The sequence below is a fragment of the Procambarus clarkii genome, chromosome 19 (genome assembly GCF_040958095.1).
Source record: "Procambarus clarkii isolate CNS0578487 chromosome 19, FALCON_Pclarkii_2.0, whole genome shotgun sequence".
Taxonomy (NCBI): domain Eukaryota; kingdom Metazoa; phylum Arthropoda; class Malacostraca; order Decapoda; family Cambaridae; genus Procambarus; species Procambarus clarkii.
The window spans coordinates 20,734,114-20,753,336 of NC_091168.1; the positions used below are offsets into that span (position 1 = coordinate 20,734,114).

The window sequence follows — 19,223 nt, forward strand, 5'->3', positions numbered from 1 at the left end:
CATATATGTGGGAGCGATGGTTTTATACGTGTATATGATTGATTTTGGGTGGGTGTAAATAGCTGCTGCCTACCTGTTGCATAAAAGGGAATCAGTGTCACCGCATACCTGGAACGTACCTGGAGAGGGATTCGAGAGTTCTTCTACTCTTGGGTCGATAACCCAGTTATCACAGGTTATCGACCTGTGATAACTTGGCCCGTGACTGTGACTAGGCCTCCTGGTTGGTGAACTACTCAATCAGGCTGTTAGACATAGATGCTCTCAACCTGACGTATGAGTCAAAGTCTGGTTGATCAGGTTTCCTTTGGAAGCATCTCGAGATTCTCTCATGTCCTCTTGTCCTACTTTCTCTCATTTTAAAGAATCGGTCCTTGTCTCCCTTTTATATGTCGTTTAGCATCTTGTATGTAGGAATCAATTCCCCCTTAGTTTCTTCTCTATGGTTACAAGACTTAGATTTTCTTTATAAAGCTCCGGAATAATTAGTGATAGGAAAATCGAAAAAGAAATAATGATAGGAAAAGAAAAAAAGAAATTTATAAGAAAACAGAAAGTGATAAATTAACATTCACTATGATAAAATATTGAGGCAATATAGTGGCATCGAACTTGAGTCCGTAGACGCATCAGACGCACGCACTACCCACTGAACCATCTTATCTTGAGATGATTTCGGGGCTTTAGTGTCCCCGCGGCCCAGTCCTCGACCAGCCTGTGGGAACCGACCTGTGAGATTTATATTTATTTAATTTATATGAATTTATATTTACGTTAATTTATATACTTCGATAGCAATTTGTATAATAATGAGTGGACTGTATTTCTGCGATAATCTCAATCTCACAAATCGATCCTCTACACATTAGGGGGGTTTATTAGTTTATATATATATGCAGCCAATCAAATTACAGAATTAACTACATACATTGAAGAGGTTCCTTATCTTATAGTACAGCAGGCTAGTCCACCAGGTATAACTAGGGTGTAGACACCAAATTATCCTCTTTGAGGCAGCTTCCATCACCCAGTAACTGGTGCACAAAATCTTGCATCCTCGTCTTGACCTGTCAAAAGTGCGCTAGCTGTGAAGCCAGAATCCTATATATGACAAGTATATCAGAGAAAACAGTACATGGAACATAAAGACCTGGCTTAATTACCTTTAGTTTGAGGCGATTTCGCGATCTAACCGGGTCACCCTATATCCTGACATTAATGGCCATAAATGAATGATAAACGGGTTTCGGATAGACTTAACTTGAATTTGTAGACAGCGTGTTGACAATGGTACACCTTTGGCTTCCATAACACTACGTCCAAGTAAATTTAACAGGAGCCGAATTTGCTCCCGTGTGAGCCTCTGGTCTCAATAAACAACAATGGCTGCCCTCCTTCCTCCACTCTGACGCCTGGCTTACATTGTCCAGATTTCAGAACGTGATAGAAGGGTCACATTTACTCTACTTTAATATTGATAATTAAGTTAATTTATATAAGATGTTTTTATGATGGTAAAGTCCAAAGACTAATGTATTTAAGAACAATTCCCAGCAGAATAGCTGGTGAATTATAATAGTATGTGGTGATGATATCCCGTTTTCTTTAGACGGTAATTCCACTACAAGTTACGTTTTCTATGGGTAACTTGTTGGTAATACAGTTATTATCTGTATGATTATTAAATGGTGTCGGATTTTCCGACAAGGCCTCCACCCCCAGGAAGCAGCCCGTGACAGCTGACTAACACCCAGGTACCTATTTACTGCTAGGTAACAGGGGCATAGGGTGAAAGAAACTGCCCATTGTTTCTCGCCGGCGTCCGGGGTTGAACCCGGGACCACAGGATCACAAGTCCAGCGTGCTGTCCGCTCGGCCGACCGGCCCCCTTGATGAGCCGAAAAAAAAACTCCACCAATTGTACTGAAGACACAAACTGTTGCCAACAATCCAGTTTGTACGAACTAGCGGCCCACTTAGGAGGAGTGTAAGTGATTTGCATACAAAACCTTTAAGAAGTTAAGAGTGACAGATGACGGAGCTCCCCGCAGATTGGACGGTCGTGTCCAGCGTACCAACACTCAACAAATGAAAGAGAGCGGCCCATGGGAGTGCAATAGTTCGAGCGGCCGCCAGCATGCTACAAGGCCTTCCAGTACACAGGTGGCATCCAGGGGGGCCGCCTGGAAGTCCAGGACACGTCGATGGTAGACGTGTGTGGGGTTCCAGGCGATGGGAGGGAGGGAGGGAGAGAGAGACAGAGAGAGAGAGAGAGAGAGAGAGAGAGAGAGAGAGAGAGAGAGAGAGAGAGAGAGGCCCTTCACAATCTATAAGGGACTGTTCCCCTTGTGTGCATTCACCTGTTTGTCAAAAGGTGGAGTTATGAGTGTGAGATGAAAGCTGTGTCGATTCAAATTTATAATAAATCCTATGAAACCCTTAAGAAAACAAAACCAATCAGTAACTTTCCTACAATTCACGTTTTTGGATCCTAACAGAAAAAATATATGTTTACTAAAGAAAGTGTGTGTGTATGTGTGTGTGTGTGTGTGTACTCACCCTAAGTGTGTATGTGTACTTCCCTAAAAAGTAAGGAATTTCCTCCTTCAATGTTACTAAGATAATTCCCAATTCACTGATACGAAAGTACTTCCTACTTCCTTCTTCACTGTTACTAAGACACTGCCATAGAGGAGACGAGTTCCTTTCACCCTTTTACCCCTCCTTGCCTACCCTCCTGCTCCTTGTCGTTCCTTCCCGCTCCTTAATATACACAGCAGCAGACAAAATACCAGAGGGCGTGTCTGCGGCAAGGAGAAAGTTTCGGCAGCTTCCACCTCCCTAGAGTCAACCCCGCGGGTCATTTGGCTAAATCCTCCCTTTTGACCTGCGGGAGAGAGAGAGAGAGAGAGAGAGAGAGAGAGAGAGAGAGAGAGAGAGAGAGAGAGAGAGAGAGACAGAGACAGAGAGAGAGAGAGAGAGAGAGAGAGAGAGAGAGAGAGAGAGAGCAGACTATATACTGGTAACACCAGTAGTATACTTCACCTACACTTATCATTGACGTAACTTTATACCTATCAAAAAAATCTTGTCCATTATAAAGTTATCTAATATAATCCTGGACTAAAACATTAAATAATGTTTAATTCACAATTTTTTTTATATAAATGAAGATTCAGTCCCATTTCTTTCAGTAACTGATTTACACTCGACAATTTCTGGCATGAATGGCCTTTACTAACAAAAGCCACAATGGAGGAACAAATTGGTAAACGACACTTTTTCATCCACAGAAGAAAGCGACAGGAAGAAGGGGGAAGGAACGGGAGAAAGAGAGGGAAAAGGTGGGAGAGGGGGAGAAAGGGAGGGAAGCGAGAGAGAGAGAGAAAGGAAGAGGGAGACTAAAGAAGGAGCCAGAGAAAGGGCGAGACGGTTGCTAGAGCCGGAAATCACGATCAGTGTGATAATGGCAGCATCCTTAAATCCAAATTCTCGTGGATTTGCTGGCTACAGTGGTAGTGGTGGTGGTGGTCCTGTATTTCCCGCACCCCGCGTTCGAATCCTCGACTATCACAGTTCACGCCGGACACACACACACACACACACACACACACACAGGTCCTGGGTTCGATCCCCGGTCGAGGCAGAAACACCTGTTGCCCCTGTTCACCTAGCAGTAAACAGTTACCTGGGAGTAAGATCTTCCCCGGGATGCTGCGAGCCGCAACCCTAGGAAGAGGTTGAGTAAGAGGTTGAGTAAGAGGTTGAGTAAGAGGTGGAGGTTGAGTAAGAGGTGAAGGTTGAGTAAGAGGTCTCCGGAGTCAGGACGCTAGACATATCAACACATTCTCGCGGGTCCATCTTCAATATTGTTTCATTTCTTGTGGTTTTTATGAAGTGACAAAGAAAGAAAGAGAGACAGACAGAGACAGAAGGGGAGGGGAGGGGGGGGGATGACAGGGTGAAGTTATCAGGCTTAGAGATAAACAGTACCGGTTTAGCCTTGAGAGAGGATGCTACCATTCTCAATATCATTTTTTAAAACACTCAAACGTTCAGTAATGACGATCGCCTCTTTCTTTATAACACTCCAGAGTTTAGTTCACTTATGATGCTGTTCATTCATGGGAGCCGGTCGGCCGAGCGGACAGCACACTGGACTTGTGATCCTGTGGTCCCGGGTTCGATCCCGGGCGCCGGCGAGAAACAATGGGCAGAGTTCCTTTCACCCTATGCCCCTGTTGCCTAGCAGTAAAATAGGTACCTGGGTGTTAGTCAGCTGTCACGGGCTGCTTCCTGGGGGTGGAGGCCTGATCGAGGACCGGGCCGCGGGGACACTAAAGCCCCGAAATCATCTCAAGATACTCCTCCTGTGAGTGGTAGTGAACCCCAATACTACTCCTGTGAATGGTACTGGACCCCAATATTTCTCCTGTGAGTGGTAGTGCCGCCCCCCCCCCCCCCCCCCGTACTCCTGTACTCACTTAGTTATGCTTGCGGGGGTTGAGTTTTGCCTCTTTGGCCCCGCCTCTCAACTGTCAATCAACTAGTGTCCAGATCCCGGAGCCTACTGGGCTCGTATCATATCTACATTTGAAACTGTGTATGGAGTCAGCCTCCACCACATCACTGCCTAATGCATTCCATTTGTTAACTACTCAGACACTGAAAAGCAAAGTTCTAATGCCTCTGAGGTTCATTTGGGTAATAAGCGTCCACCTGTGTGCCCCCCTTGTTCGTGTATCACCTATAATAAACAGTTTATCTTTATCCACCCTGCCAATTCCTTTCGGAACTTTGTAGGTGGTGATCATGTCTCCCCCAAACTCTTCTGTCTTCCGGGGGACATGAGATTTAGCTCCCGTAACCTTTCCTCGTAGCTCATACCTCTTAGTTCTGGGACTAGTCACGATCATGTCCCAGCTCTCTCTCTCTCTCTCTCTCTCTCTCTCTCTCTCTCTCTCTCTCTCTCTCTCTCTCTCTCTCTCTCTCTCTCTCTCTCTCTCTCTCTCTCTCTGTCTCTCTCTCCCTCCCCCCCTCTCTCTCTCTCCCTCCCCCTCTCTCTCTCCCTCTCCAGTTCCCACGACCAGGAGCAGTTAGGGACTCTGAATAAGATGCGAGTGTAGAGTTCCTCTGGCTGTCTCACCTTTATTAACTGAGGACTTAAGGAAACGGAATCCAGTTACAAGACCGTGTCAAGCCACACGACCCATAGAGCCTCTCTCTCTGGCCCAACAACACCCAGATTTGACCCTTACCGAACAAGGGCGTTTGTGTTCCTCTCCGGTAAGGCGCCGCCAACATCAAGAAACGTATCTTTTGTTCGAAACCTTTCAAGGAGAAGCTCACATATTGTTAGTTAAGTTAGTGAACAAATTGTTTGTTCCCCGTACCCAGTCAATCTTTTTTTTTAGGGGTTTAGAGCGACGTCGTGGGAGGTGATTGGTTCCGTGTTTCTGATTGGTCGTTTGCCTCTGGAAGGTGATTCGTTCCGTGTTTCTGATTGGTCGTTTGCTTCCGGAAGCTATCCAATTCCTCTTCCTCACCCACATCTTTTTCCCCCTTGGAAATGGGGGAAAATTACAAATAAATAGCAAGAAGAGAGAGCGGAAGAAATGGGCAAGAAAAGAGAAGAATGGGACACTAAAGCCTTGAGAAAGGAGAAAGAAAAGGGGACATAAATGAAAAATTTAGGCAATCGAAAGGGACTATCAGAAGATTAAGCCGGGAAGAAATAGGTCAATATATATATATATATATATATATATATATATATATATATATATATATATATATATATATATATATATATATATATATATATATATACGACAGATTGTAAGATCCAGCTTAATGATCAAATTGCCAAATCTGAATGTGAAACAGAGCTGAGATAATGATTTACAGAGATGCCAAGAAATATAATTGTTCGAAATAAGTCCAAATAGGACTTATACCGAGAAATGTATAAATGGAAGTTGTCTTCAAAAGGTCTTTGCAGTTTCCTTAATTCGAATACTTTTATTTTTTCATTGTTTGCATTCATGTTTGAAGGAGTTTTTTTCCTCTCGGGCTCAGGGGAGTGTAAACACTGGGAGATAAACACCCCACACACACACCATCCCAGAATCCCAGAGTCCCAGCATCCCAAGATCCCAGAGTCCCAGCATCCCAAGATCCCAGAGTTCCAGAGTCCCAAGATCCCAGAGTTCCAGAGTCCCAGCATCCCAAGATACCAGAGTCCCAGCATCCCAAGATCCCAGAGTTCCAGAGTCCCAGCATCCCAAGATCCCAGAGTCCCAGCATCCCAAGATCCCAGAGTCCCAAGATCCCAGACTTCCAGAGTCTCAGAATCCCAAGATCCCAGAGTCCCAGCATCCCAAGGTCCCAGAGTCCCAGCATCTCAAGATCCCAGAGTCCCAGCATCCCAAGATCCCAGAGTCCCAGCATCCCAAGATCCCAAGGGGGGCTGCCAAAGCCTTCTCTTTCTTCACATGTTATGAGAGAAGATGACTTTAAGAACAAGGCTGTTTGTTCTAAGGCCATTTCCTGTCCTATCCTAGGTCCTTATCCTCATCCCTTCCAAGAATCCTAAAACAGAGGTCCTTGTATTAGGATCCACACAATACAAGGACCTACAACTAATACAGACATAATGGCTTATGGAAACCCTTATTTAGAATTAAAAGTCTCAGCTATTAGTCCACCAATAGCTGAGAGGCGAGACCCAAGAGCTGACGCCCGGTCATTTAGCCCAAGTAACCACAGTTAGGTTAATACACACACAAATAAACATCAAGCCAGGCTATCACAACTTGTCTTCATGAGGGGATTAACCCGCCATGTTGGGATTACCTCCAGTCGCCCACTCCACCACAACATGGGACAACGTGGGAGCTTACTGTTACAAGCCTCATCACATAGTGAGAAGAGAGGACAGAGATGGTGACAGAGAGGAGAAAACAGGGGTGGGACAGAGAGAGGAGAGAACAGGGGTGGGACAGAGAAGAGAGAACACGGGTGGGACAGAGAGAACAGGGGTGGGACAGAGAAGAGAGAACAGGGGTGGGACAGAGAGAACAGGGGTGGGACAGAGAGAACAGGGGTGGGACAGAGAGAACAGCGGTGGGACAGAGAGAACAGGGGTGGGAAAGAGAGAGGAGAGAACAGTGGTGAGACAGAGAAGAGAGAACAGGGGTGGGACAGAGAGGACAGGGGTGGGTCACCCCCCTGGTTGTCACTCCATTGTTTCCGGCCTGGGGGGTCAGGTTCCCATGGGACAAGGATGAGGTTAAGGGTGTGGTTGAGACACAGGAGACCCCAGAGAGGAGAGGAAGGAGGATAAAGGTGGCACAGAAGAATATACTGGACTTAAAGGTGACACGAAAGAAGGGCAAAAGAGACGTTGATAATTGACAAGTTACTTAAGAAAACGACTTGAGTGTTATACATATAATATAAAATTTAAATTATTTTCTATATATTTAAAAATATATATATATATATAATCCCAGAGAGGCTGCATCAATGATGAATACAATGAAACAAATAAACTAGTAAAGCTAAACAGTAAAGTATAATGAGAACTAGCAACATATCCTAACCTACCAGAGGATCCAAAACAGAAAACGGAACATTATTTCAATTTCGCGACCCGCTGCCATTTTCTAGTGCGACAATTTTTGGCCTCATGGTAGAGTATACGTCAATAACACAATGTTATGATAGCAGGTGGACTGTCCACCTCGCTGACACAATGTTCTTATGATAGCAGGCGACCTACCCACCGTGCTAACACAATGTTATGATAGCAGGCGGACCGTCCACCTCGCTGACACAATGTAATGATTCGACACAACATGAGGGAGATTGAAGAGCTAGAGGGATAAGAGGATAGTGGGCTAGGTGGGTGGGAGACTGAAGGGCTGGGTTTTGTGGGTAGTCTGGGATGGGTGGGTCTCCCATCCTGGGATGGGAGAGGGATGCGGCCCAGCTGAGCCGTTCCGCTCTTTCCCATCTCGCTATCCTTTGCGGAAAGGAAGAAATGTTGGCTGACATATGAGTCCTTGTGGAGTGAAAGCTGGGGCCAGGGAGACCGAGCCTTTTTGTGACTATGGATAGGTTAGGATAGGTTACACTAAGTTAGATTAAGTTAGGTTGAGTTAGGTTAGGTAAGATAGCAGGTAGGATAGGTTATGTTAGTGTATGTTGTAAGGTTAGTTTAGGTTAAGGTAGGTAAGATATTGTTAGGTTAAATTAGGATACGTTAGGTTTTATACGTTATAACTTTATAACAACCCACAGTATGATAACAACTTTATAACACCCCACAGTATGATAACAACTTTATAACAACCTACAGTATGATAACTTTATAACAACCCACAGTATGATAACATCTTTATAACACCCCACACTATGATAACAACTTTATAACAACCTACAGTATGATAACTTTATAACAACCCACAGTATGATAACATCTTTATAACACCCCACAGTATGATAACAACTTTATAACAACCTACAGTATGATAACTTTATAACAACCCACAGTATGATAACATCTTTATAACACCCCACAGTATGATAACTTTATAACACCCCCCAGTATGATAACAACTTTATAACAACCCACAGTATAGCAACTTTATAACACCCCACAGTATGATAACATCTTTACAACACCCCCACAGTATGATAACTTTATAACACCCCCACAGTATGATAACAACTTTATAACACCCCACAGTATGATAACCACTTTATAACACCCCCACAGTATGATAACTTTATAACACCCCCACAGTATGATAACAACTTTACAATAACCTACAGTATAACAACTTTATAACACCTCACAGTATGATAACTTTATAACACCCCCACAGTATGATAACAACTTTACAATAACCTACAGTATAACAACTTTATAATAACCTACAGTATAACAACTTTATAACACCTCACAGTATGATAACTTTATAACACCCCCACAGTATGATAACAACTTTACAATAACCTACAGTATAACAACTTTATAATAACCTACAGTATAACAACTTTATAACACCTCATAGTATGATAACTTTATAACACCCCCACAGTATGATAACAACTTTACAATAACCTACAGTATAACAACTTTATAACACCTCACAGTATGATAACTTTATAACACCCCCACAGTATGATAACAACTTTACAATAACCTACAGTATAACTTTATAACACCTCACAGTATGATAACTTTATAACACCCCCACAGTATGATAACAACTTTACAATAACCTACAGTATAACAACTTTATAACACCTCACAGTATGATAACTTTATAACACCTCACAGTATGATAACTTTATAACACCCCCACAGTATGATAACAACTTTACAATAACCTACAGTATAACAACTTTATAACACCTCACAGTATGATAACTTTATAACACCTCACAGTATGATAACTTTATAACACCCCCACAGTATGATAACAACTTTACAATAACCTACAGTATAACAACTTTATAACACCTCACAGTATGATAACTTTATAACACCTCACAGTATGATAACTTTATAACACCCCCACAGTATGATAACAACTTTACAATAACCTACAGTATAACTTTATAACACCTCACAGTATGATAACTTTATAACACCCCCACAGTATGATAACAACTTTACAATAACCTACAGTATAACAACTTTATAACACCTCACAGTATGATAACTTTATAACACCTCACAGTATGATAACTTTATAACACCTCACAGTATAACAACTTTATAACACCTCACAGTATGATAACTTTATAACACCCCCACAGTATGATAACTTTATAACACCTCACAGTATAACAACTTTATAACACCTCACAGTATGATAACAACTTTATAACACCCCCACAGTATGATAACAACTTTACAATAACCTACAATACGGTGAGCATAAATGGGCAAAAATTAATAACATTTCCGCCTCGTAAAAAATCCAGATTTACAGCGTAGAAATTTTCTCCCTTCAGAGAATCTATAATCAAAAACCTTTTGTGTAATAACCGGCGATTTCCTTGGCTGTTGCCCAAGACGCACAAAAGCCTGAGATATGCAGCGGGTTTTGTGAATATTGAGAGTTTCTTGGAAGACAAAACTTGTTTGATGTAGCTGCAAGAATCTTTTTTTTTTTAGTATAAGATGGTTAGAATATTTCTCAATAGCAACGATTATAATTGTGACTTCTGGAATAATATATATATATATATATATATATATATATATATATATATATAGATATATATATAGATATATATATATATATATATATATATATATATATATATATATATATATATACATATATATATATATATACACACACATGTGTTTATACACCTTACTAGCAAATTGTACTATCAAAATTGTGTTTGCGGGGGTTGAGCTCTGGCTCTTTGGTCCCGCCTCTCAACCGTCAATCAACTGAAGTACAGATTCCTGATCTTACTGGACTCTATCATATCTACATTTGAAACTGTGTATGGAGTCAGCCTCCGCCACATCACTGCCTAATGCATTCCACCTGTTAACTACTCTGACACTGAAAAAGTTCTTTCTAATGCATCTGTGGCTCTATTGGGCACTCAGTTTCCACCTGTGTCCCCTTGTGCGAGTACCATCCGTGTTATATTATGTAACTACCCTGCAAATTCCCCCCTTGGGAATTTTGTATGCGGTAATCATGTCACTCCCCTAACTATTCTGTTTTCCAGCGACGTAAGAGGCTACTGACGCTCAACCATTCCTTGTAACTCATTCCCCTTAGTTCTGGAGCTAGTCCAATGTGTGTATAGAGTCCAATGTGTGTATGTGTCTAATTTTCAATAATCCGCGAGCACCATCTTACAGTTCATTTAAATTATAGGCCTATAATTTATCAGTTATGATTTGTAATTTTCAAGCAATAGTGCAGTATGACGAGTCTGTGGCGAAGGTCAGACAAAATAAATGTCACGTAGATAGGCCTACGTCCTGGAGACAAGCACGTCTGAGTATTCATAGAAAAGTAGGCGTAGTTTGGAAACCAGAGACCGTCAAAGGTCACGTCCTGCGAGAAGGTCAAATGAGGTCAGGTCAAATCTCATCACACCATGAGCAGAATGCTTGAGTACAACCCACATTAGGATCCAATGACTGTACAGTGGAAGCGGCTACTTGGTCTGACTCCGGATATAGCAACACAGTGAACCCAGGGACAAGGTGATTGACCCCAGAGAGATAAATGACCCCTCAGTGAGGTGGTTGACCCCAACGAGGTGATTGATGACCCCCAGCAGCAGAGGTGTCATCATGCAAGGTCAATGACCGGTTGCTAAATTGATGGCAACTGGCCACTGACGCCATCAATCTTATTATCAATTATTATCAATCATCAATTATGTGCTTACATCAATTATCTAAGCACATACATCATACAATAACTAAGCTGTCATACAACTAATTTATTACAATTTAATCATGCAGCACATGGTCTATCATACAATTAGTATAGCAGCCTGCAACATCATTTTAGAAAATGCATTATACAACAAATAATATTTTCACATATTATACAATACACATAATTCAACTTACATCCTACAACACAAGACATACATTCATACACACTATACAACATTCATCATACACGCTATTTAAACAACGTACACGTTATTCTATGCATCATACATGACAACATACATGAACACAATCAGCATCAATATATATGATAATACAGAATACATTATATAACATTACATCATATAAACCATACCACAGCATACATTATATAAAATGCTTCATACAACATATATATATTTTTCATTTCACAATATCAATTATACACTATAGACTACAACATGAAACATACATATATACATCATAACTTTTTAACTCACCTCAAAGGACACGAAATTGATCCCAAAATATGACACACACCAAAAAAAAAAAAACACAATTCCAGCACGTGTTGTTAAAATATCATATCGCACAGTTCAGTGTTTACCAGTGTGGCCTAACCAATTCTGTGGTTATCTGGGCCAGTCTGAGTTATAAACTCCAGTGGAACCCGGCTTGGGAGGAGCAGTCAGTCACCACCCTCACTGATCACCAACCAAACGCCAACTACTGGGATTTATTTAGGCTAGTTGGCACTCCGGAAGTCGACAAGTCAACACCCCGCGAAGCTTGAGTTGCCAGTTGGTCTCAAGTATCTCTTATCTCCTTTTAAGAACTAACAATTTTAACGTTATTCTTACGTAAACAGACTCATTATTTGCGTATTTAAGTGTGTTCGTTAAGTTTGAACTGTTTATGTGATTGAGTTCGTTATAAAAAATGGAAAATTTATTATGTCAGGAGTGGCAACTCGGTGTATGGCTCTCAGGCTCATCGGTATTGGTTCCGCAAGGCGTGACGTCACGTCGTTCCCGTGAGATGATTGGTGCTGTTCAGTGACGTCATGTTCCCTAGACGTCACGCCCGTTTGGAGGGAAAATGACTTAAGTGCCATCAGAGGAATTTGTCGCGTTTTTGCTCGTACTGCGGGATTACTGGTTACCCTAATAGCTCACATACACACACACACACACACACACACACACACACACACACACACACACACACACACACACACACACACACACACACACACAAGATCCAAGGCTGAAGGAGCTGAACCTCACGTCCCTGGAAAACAGAAGAGTAAGGGGGAGACATGATAACCACCTATAAAATTCTCAGGGGAATTGATAGGGGGGACAAAGACAAAACTCTTCAGCACGGGTGGAACACGAACAAGGGGACACAGGTGGAAACTTAGTACCCAGATGAGCCACAGAGACGTTAGAAAGAATTTTTTCAGTGTCAGAGTAGTTAATAAATGGAGCCAGTCGTGCTGGCCACTGTGGTCGATCTCCTGTCAATCAAAGCTCGAAGAATCTTATTAATCAAAGGTCAGAGAACTTTGTCATAGTTCAAAATATCTTGTAAATCAAAGTAAAATTATAGTAATTAAAGTTCAAAGAAGTTTATCAACCAAACTTTATTGTCGAAGTTCAAAGAACCTCATCGGTTAAAGTTTAACTTACCGTATCAGTGAAAGTTAAAAGCAATTGGCCAATCACAGCTCATACTGCCTCACCAATCAATACTCAAAGATTCCTATCAATCAAAGCTCTAAGTAACTGGAGACAGGAATTTAATTAAGAGCAAACAAGCTAACAACCCCGTTACATAAGCAGTGTCTCAAAGTAGTAACATCCTGCAATCGGGTATTATAACGATCACGTGACCCCCACAGCTGAAAATACGCAAGGTCATTGGCCAGCCTATCCGCCTATCAGGGCCTTTGTTTACCCACGTGGTCATCTGTTAGTACTGCTGCTGCCGAGCTATTGATACCTCGGGACAACAAGGGCCTTTCCACCACTCCCTCGCGTAAGGTTGCTTTTATTATTGGTATAACTTAATGATTTTCAACTCTGAGATGTGGTGTGGCGTAGCACTGTGTGGCCGCCCCGCTGGCCAGAGGGATTGCACGATAAGAGTGTTTTAGCGTGTGAGACTAGGCTCTTGTTTCACGCCAGATTTGAGTTTCAATTTGGGCGCCGGGTGAAGTGGGTGGTTCCGCTGGCTGTAACCACTTGTTGATAGTCAGAGCCGCGAAGAGAGGAGAGGCAGAAGGGGGACAGAGGGATAGGAACCATGGAGGAGTAGGGGGATAGGTTGATAAAGACGGTTAGCAGAGAAGGAATGGAAATGCGTAAATTAGCTGATTGCCGCCTCAAGAAAGGCATCATGTTCCATCACAGACGGCTCAAGAAGAAGCTTTACCAAGACAGGGAACAATAACATGAGTTTAGGAAGTACTGGGGAAAAAATTATTAGGAATAAACCCGAAAGAAAATATTCCCTTCAGTCCTTCAACATGAAGAGAGATTACACAAAGTTGCAACACTACTTACAACACAAACAATACCCCCTTTAGCAACATTTGCAACGAGCGTCAACTTAATAGACCAGATAACCATCGCAGAGGCACAAAAGGCAATTACAGCTTTCAAGAAGGCACCGGGTATTAGCAAAATAAATTAGTATTAACTAACCTCCCAATGACTGTATTGCAATTCAAGTTAAATTCTTTGCAATCAATCAATATTTACGAATATTAACGAGAAAGGAGGTAGAGAGAGATAAGGTAGGAGGAGAGAGAGGAGGTAGGGAGAGATAAGGTAGGAGGAGAGAGGAGGTAGAGAGAGATAAGGTAGGAGAGAGAGGAGGTAGGGAGAGATAAGGTAGGAGGAGAGAGAGGAGGTAGGGAGAGATAAGGTAGGAGAGAGAGGAGGTAGGGAGAGATAAGGTAGGAGGAGAGAGAGGAGGTAGGGAGAGATAAGGTAGGAGGAGAGAGGAGGTAGAGAGAGATAAGGTAGGAGGAGAGAGAGGAGGTAGGGAGAGATAAGGTAGGAGGAGAGAGGAGGTAGGGAGAGATAAGGTAGGAGGAGAGAGACGAGGTAGGGAGAGATAAGGTAGGAGGAGAGAGAGGAGGTAGAGAGAGATAATGTAACGGGGGGTGGGGGAAATAGCTCTATCTTGTCCATTATTCCACCCCCCAGTTAACTAACGAGGCCGGGGGAAACAGCTCTCTCTAGTCCGTTATCCCGTCCCCAGTTAGCTAACTATTCTAGAGCACCTCCAGAGTTCCTAAGGCAACCTCTCTCGTTCAACACCTTGTAACCTAGGTATTTGACTACCTAGGTGCTAAGACTACAAGGCGCCGTCACTTGATCAGTTACCCGAAACTCTAGAGAGAACTCTAGAATACAGAATCATTGCCACAAACGTATAAGAGAAAACGAGAGGAAAGAAATGAATAGTGAAGTAATTAGTGAGGGTTTGGGGTGAGAGGCAGAGGGGTGGGAGGAGCGAGGAGGGTCATTAGTTGAAAGTGAGAGTTCAGAGAGGGGTGGAGGGAGAGGTATAGATAGGTTGAAGTAGAAGAGTAGATAGTAGAAGTAGAAAGTAGATAGTAGAAGACGAAATGCTGCCACCATCCATTCATGATCATTACATACAAGACAAGGAATGGAACTTGCCTGTATCACAAAATTCTCAAAGGATGTTATCATGAGTTCATTATTAGTAGTTCCCATCTTTATCATGTACTCATTCTAAACCATGAAACCAGTAACCACAGAGGCTTTCTCACCTCAACTCAAAGCTCTAGGGAACAAAGTTAAACACAATTTAAATAATAAATTCATAATTATATTTCCCATGAAGTATCATAATTTAACAATTCAATTAAAATGTTCCAGTTTAATATGCAAAGTGAGTCATCATCCAAGAATTCGAGAACCCTACAACTTGACTGCCCCTGATCATCACACAACATATGTAAACACGACCAAGTCACCTTAATGTTCACTCACCGAGGACTGAGTCTAAGTTGAATAGAGAGGGGGGGGGGGGGTCTGTAGTTGACAGAGACTCCCGCCCTGCCGGCCGACAGCCTTCCCTGGTAGGGCTGTCTTCTCTGCTCTCGTCTGCTGTTCTGTCTGTTAATGCTTTCTGCTGGATAGCTCTCCGAGTTTATATTGGGGAACCTAGTAGCTAACTCCGCCCACAAGTAGATAGCCTCCGGCACTACCAAGCCACTCCTTAAACGTCGGCTTGTTTGAAGGCTACCAGACTACAATTAAGAGCTTAGCGGAAGCAAGGTGAAATTCTCATGATCTGACCTCAGGTCACTTGAGGTCATTAGCGCTTTGAGGTGTGAGATCTCAGGCAGACAACTGGCGCCTCTCAGATCCTTGTCTGTGACTCATGTACTCTATATATATTTTAAATAAACTAACTCAAACACTTTTACAGTGTTACATCTCCCCTTTTCCCCGAAAATAAAGTTTTTGCAACACTGCTAAAGCAAGCTAGCTGTGTGCGACAACTTTATTAACGAAAAGAATACATCCTAGCTAAACAAATATACATCATCCTACTCTAAAAAATGAAATATGTAGACAGACGTCCATTGTCTCTGGCTGGGCGCCGTCACTGCTTGGTCTTGTAGATAATCCTGTACCACATTTCTTCAACACAACTGCCTCCGTCGCTTCTCCGTCGTTAACGCACAACAACACTTGGTCAACCCGAAAGCCGTTACTACTTGAACTGAGCACAGGACCGTGGAATTCGGTTGTCCCAGCTGATCTGTAATTGGCCCTACGTCAGTCACCATGAGAGACGTATATTGGGGTTCTTCACAGCTATAGGGACTACAAGTTTCGAGACCTTCATATAGTTGCCAACAGTAGAAATCCCATCCTACTCTTCTTCCTCCCTGTTGCTCCAGCACGCCTCCTTCAGAGAGCTACTTCTGACAGCCACATCAAGTCCGCATGACACAGGAAGAATCACTCAACAGAGCAACATGCTTGCAGGAGGGGCGGCCAGTTAAGGCAAACGATCCTGTCTTGCAATTACGCTCCATGCAATGATGCTTACACCAGCAAGGGACACTAGGCATCGTGTCTCACTCAGCTTGTCTTATCTTCTTCTTTCTTCTCTCTTCTTTCTTCTATCTTCTTTCGTTTCTCTTCTTTCTTCTCTCTTCTTTCTTCTCTCTTCTTTCTTCTCTCTTCCTCCTCCCATGGGTCTTTGGCAAGCGACCTGGGGTCCATTGGGGTCCGTCCGTCCTGGGGTCCATCCTGGGTAGACCGATGTTGGTGGGACAGACTGGAGTCGTTGTTGTTCCTCTTCCATCTTTACTGGGTCGTCTGGGGTCGTCTGCAGAACGACCTGGGGTCCACTGGGGGTCCGTCCGTCTTGGGGTCCCCTGGGGTCCGTCCGTCTTGGGGTCCACTGGGTAGACCAATGTTGACCGACCGAGAGGGCTGTATCTCGGGGTCCCCTGGGGTGATGGTGGTGGTGGTGGCCCTGACATCCAGGTAGTGGGCTGGTCGTCGTGGTGGTGAGGAACTTCCCTGAGTGTGGTACACAGCAGCCGTCTCTCTCTTCTGCATATGCGTCGCGCCTCTCCTCTCTTCGGGCTCCCACCTGTGGATGAACATAAAGGCGACAATACCCGTGTTCCATGCTGTTGTGTGACCCTGTAGTTTGTATAGGGTTACACAGTCATAACATAACGCTCTCCTCCTGGCAACAACTACTCTTAAATTTTAATAATCCAATTAACTCTGAATGATATTGACTTGGTGGAACATAAAACAGTAACAGAGTAAAGTTAGAGAAGAGAGAATAAGGTCATCACTACTTTTAACTTGTCACAAAAAAAATCAACACTAATAGACAAAACACTAGCCTAACTTAACTGTACCTTTCCTAATCTTAAGTACATAATTATCCGTTACTCCCACCCTTAACCTACAGCCACCTACGTGACCCAGAGTGTTTTCCTAGCTTCTCCGCCGGTCAACAACTCAAAACTGTTGCCACCCCTGTGACCAGACTATCTAACGTCGAGCGTCCCCAACGTGAAGTCTACTGACACACTAGTCCACACTAGCATGCTGTACAAGACCAGTACACCTCGGGTTATTGCGTTCAAATGGAGTAAAACAGTCGATCGCAATAATCTGAGCAGAAACACCACTTAAAAACTACTTAAGAACTACACCTGCCACTCCCCACTGACCTGGAGACCAGCGGTGGCTGGGTGTCCCCGTGGGACATGCGAGGTCACCTGTCACACTCAGCTGACCTGCACTACCAACACCGCTAAGTTCCCAAATCGCCAAATCTTATCACTAACATAAAACACTACACACGCAAGTTCTGGTGAACATTTCCTGAACACCACAAAACTCACAAAATCACTAAACCACAACACCAGAGAATCACCATCTCCTAGCCTGAAAACAAAGTTCGCTAACTCGCGAATAATAAACACCTGTCAAGATCTCCCTGATAGCGCCTGAGCGGCAAAAAGACACGTGGGACTGAACAATGTTAAAAGAACACCAACTACCTACAACATTGTTCAACACCGCTGCCAACATTGTAACGGGGGGTGGGGGAAATAGCTCTATCTTGTCCATTATTCCACCCCCCAGTTAACTAACGAGGCCGGGGGAAACAGCTCTCTCTAGTCCGTTATCCCGTCCCCAGTTAGCTAACTATTCTAGAGCACCTCCAGAGTTCCTAAGGCAACCTCTCTCGTTCAACACCTTGTAACCTAGGTATTTGACTACCTAGGTGCTAAGACTACAAGGCGCCGTCACTTGATCAGTTACCCGAAACTCTAGAGAGAACTCTAGAATACAGAATCATTGCCACAAACGTATAAGAGAAAACGAGAGGAAAGAAATGAATAGTGAAGTAATTAGTGAGGGTTTGGGGTGAGAGGCAGAGGGGTGGGAGGAGCGAGGAGGGTCATTAGTTGAAAGTGAGAGTTCAGAGAGGGGTGGAGGGAGAGGTATAGATAGGTTGAAGTAGAAGAGTAGATAGTAGAAGTAGAAAGTAGATAGTAGAAGACGAAATGCTGCCACCATCCATTCATGATCATTACATACAAGACAAGGAATGGAACTTGCCTGTATCACAAAATTCTCAAAGGATGTTATCATGAGTTCATTATTAGTAGTTCCCATCTTTATCATGTACTCATTCTAAACCATGAAACCAGTAACCACAGAGGCTTTCTCACCTCAACTCAAAGCTCTAGGGAACAAAGTTAAACACAATTTAAATAATAAATTCATAATTATATTTCCCATGAAGTATCATAATTTAACAATTCAATTAAAATGTTCCAGTTTAATATGCAAAGTGAGTCATCATCCAAGAATTCGAGAACCCTACAACTTGACTGCCCCTGATCATCACACAACATATGTAAACACGACCAAGTCACCTTAATGTTCACTCACCGAGGACTGAGTCTAAGTTGAATAGAGAGGGGGGGGGGGGGTCTGTAGTTGACAGAGACTCCCGCCCTGCCGGCCGACAGCCTTCCCTGGTAGGGCTGTCTTCTCTGCTCTCGTCTGCTGTTCTGTCTGTTAATGCTTTCTGCTGGATAGCTCTCCGAGTTTATATTGGGGAACCTAGTAGCTAACTCCGCCCACAAGTAGATAGCCTCCGGCACTACCAAGCCACTCCTTAAACGTCGGCTTGTTTGAAGGCTACCAGACTACAATTAAGAGCTTAGCGGAAGCAAGGTGAAATTCTCATG

General features: G+C 43.1%; 2 protein-coding genes across 3 annotated transcripts in view; one reads left to right on the top strand and one right to left on the bottom strand.

Annotated features, from left to right (window-relative positions):
* The window catches only part of LOC123749132 (serine-rich adhesin for platelets), a 29,363-nt gene extending 17,214 nt beyond the window's left edge, over window positions 1–12,149 (bottom strand). The window contains exons 1-2 of one of the 2 annotated variants that reach the window (XM_069327088.1): window positions 11,935–12,149; window positions 929–1,067 (exon numbers count right to left, since the gene is read on the bottom strand). In XM_069327088.1, coding sequence (XP_069183189.1) covers window positions 929–930 — 2 coding nt within the window. In that variant the 5' untranslated portion in view covers window positions 931–1,067; window positions 11,935–12,149. The remainder of the gene's footprint in view (window positions 1–928; window positions 1,068–11,934) is intronic. The other variant, XM_069327089.1, reaches the window with a different exon arrangement.
* Window positions 3,253–6,595, top strand: LOC138366322 (cornifin alpha-like). The gene is made up of 2 exons (XM_069327353.1): window positions 3,253–3,344; window positions 6,160–6,595. Exons 1-2 carry the CDS (start codon window positions 3,253–3,255, stop codon window positions 6,593–6,595), a joined length of 528 nt encoding a protein of 175 aa, XP_069183454.1.
* Window positions 12,150–19,223: the final 7,074 nt, after the last annotated feature.

Coding starts and splice junctions, on each gene's coding strand:
- LOC138366322 (XM_069327353.1), top strand. CDS start 3,253: ATGGAGGAACAAATTGGTAAACGACACTTTTTCATCCACAGAAGAAAG. Junction 3,345..6,159: donor GGGAGAAAGAGAGGGAAAAG/GTGGGAGAGGGG, acceptor CCAAGATCCCAG/AGTCCCAGCATCCCAAGATC.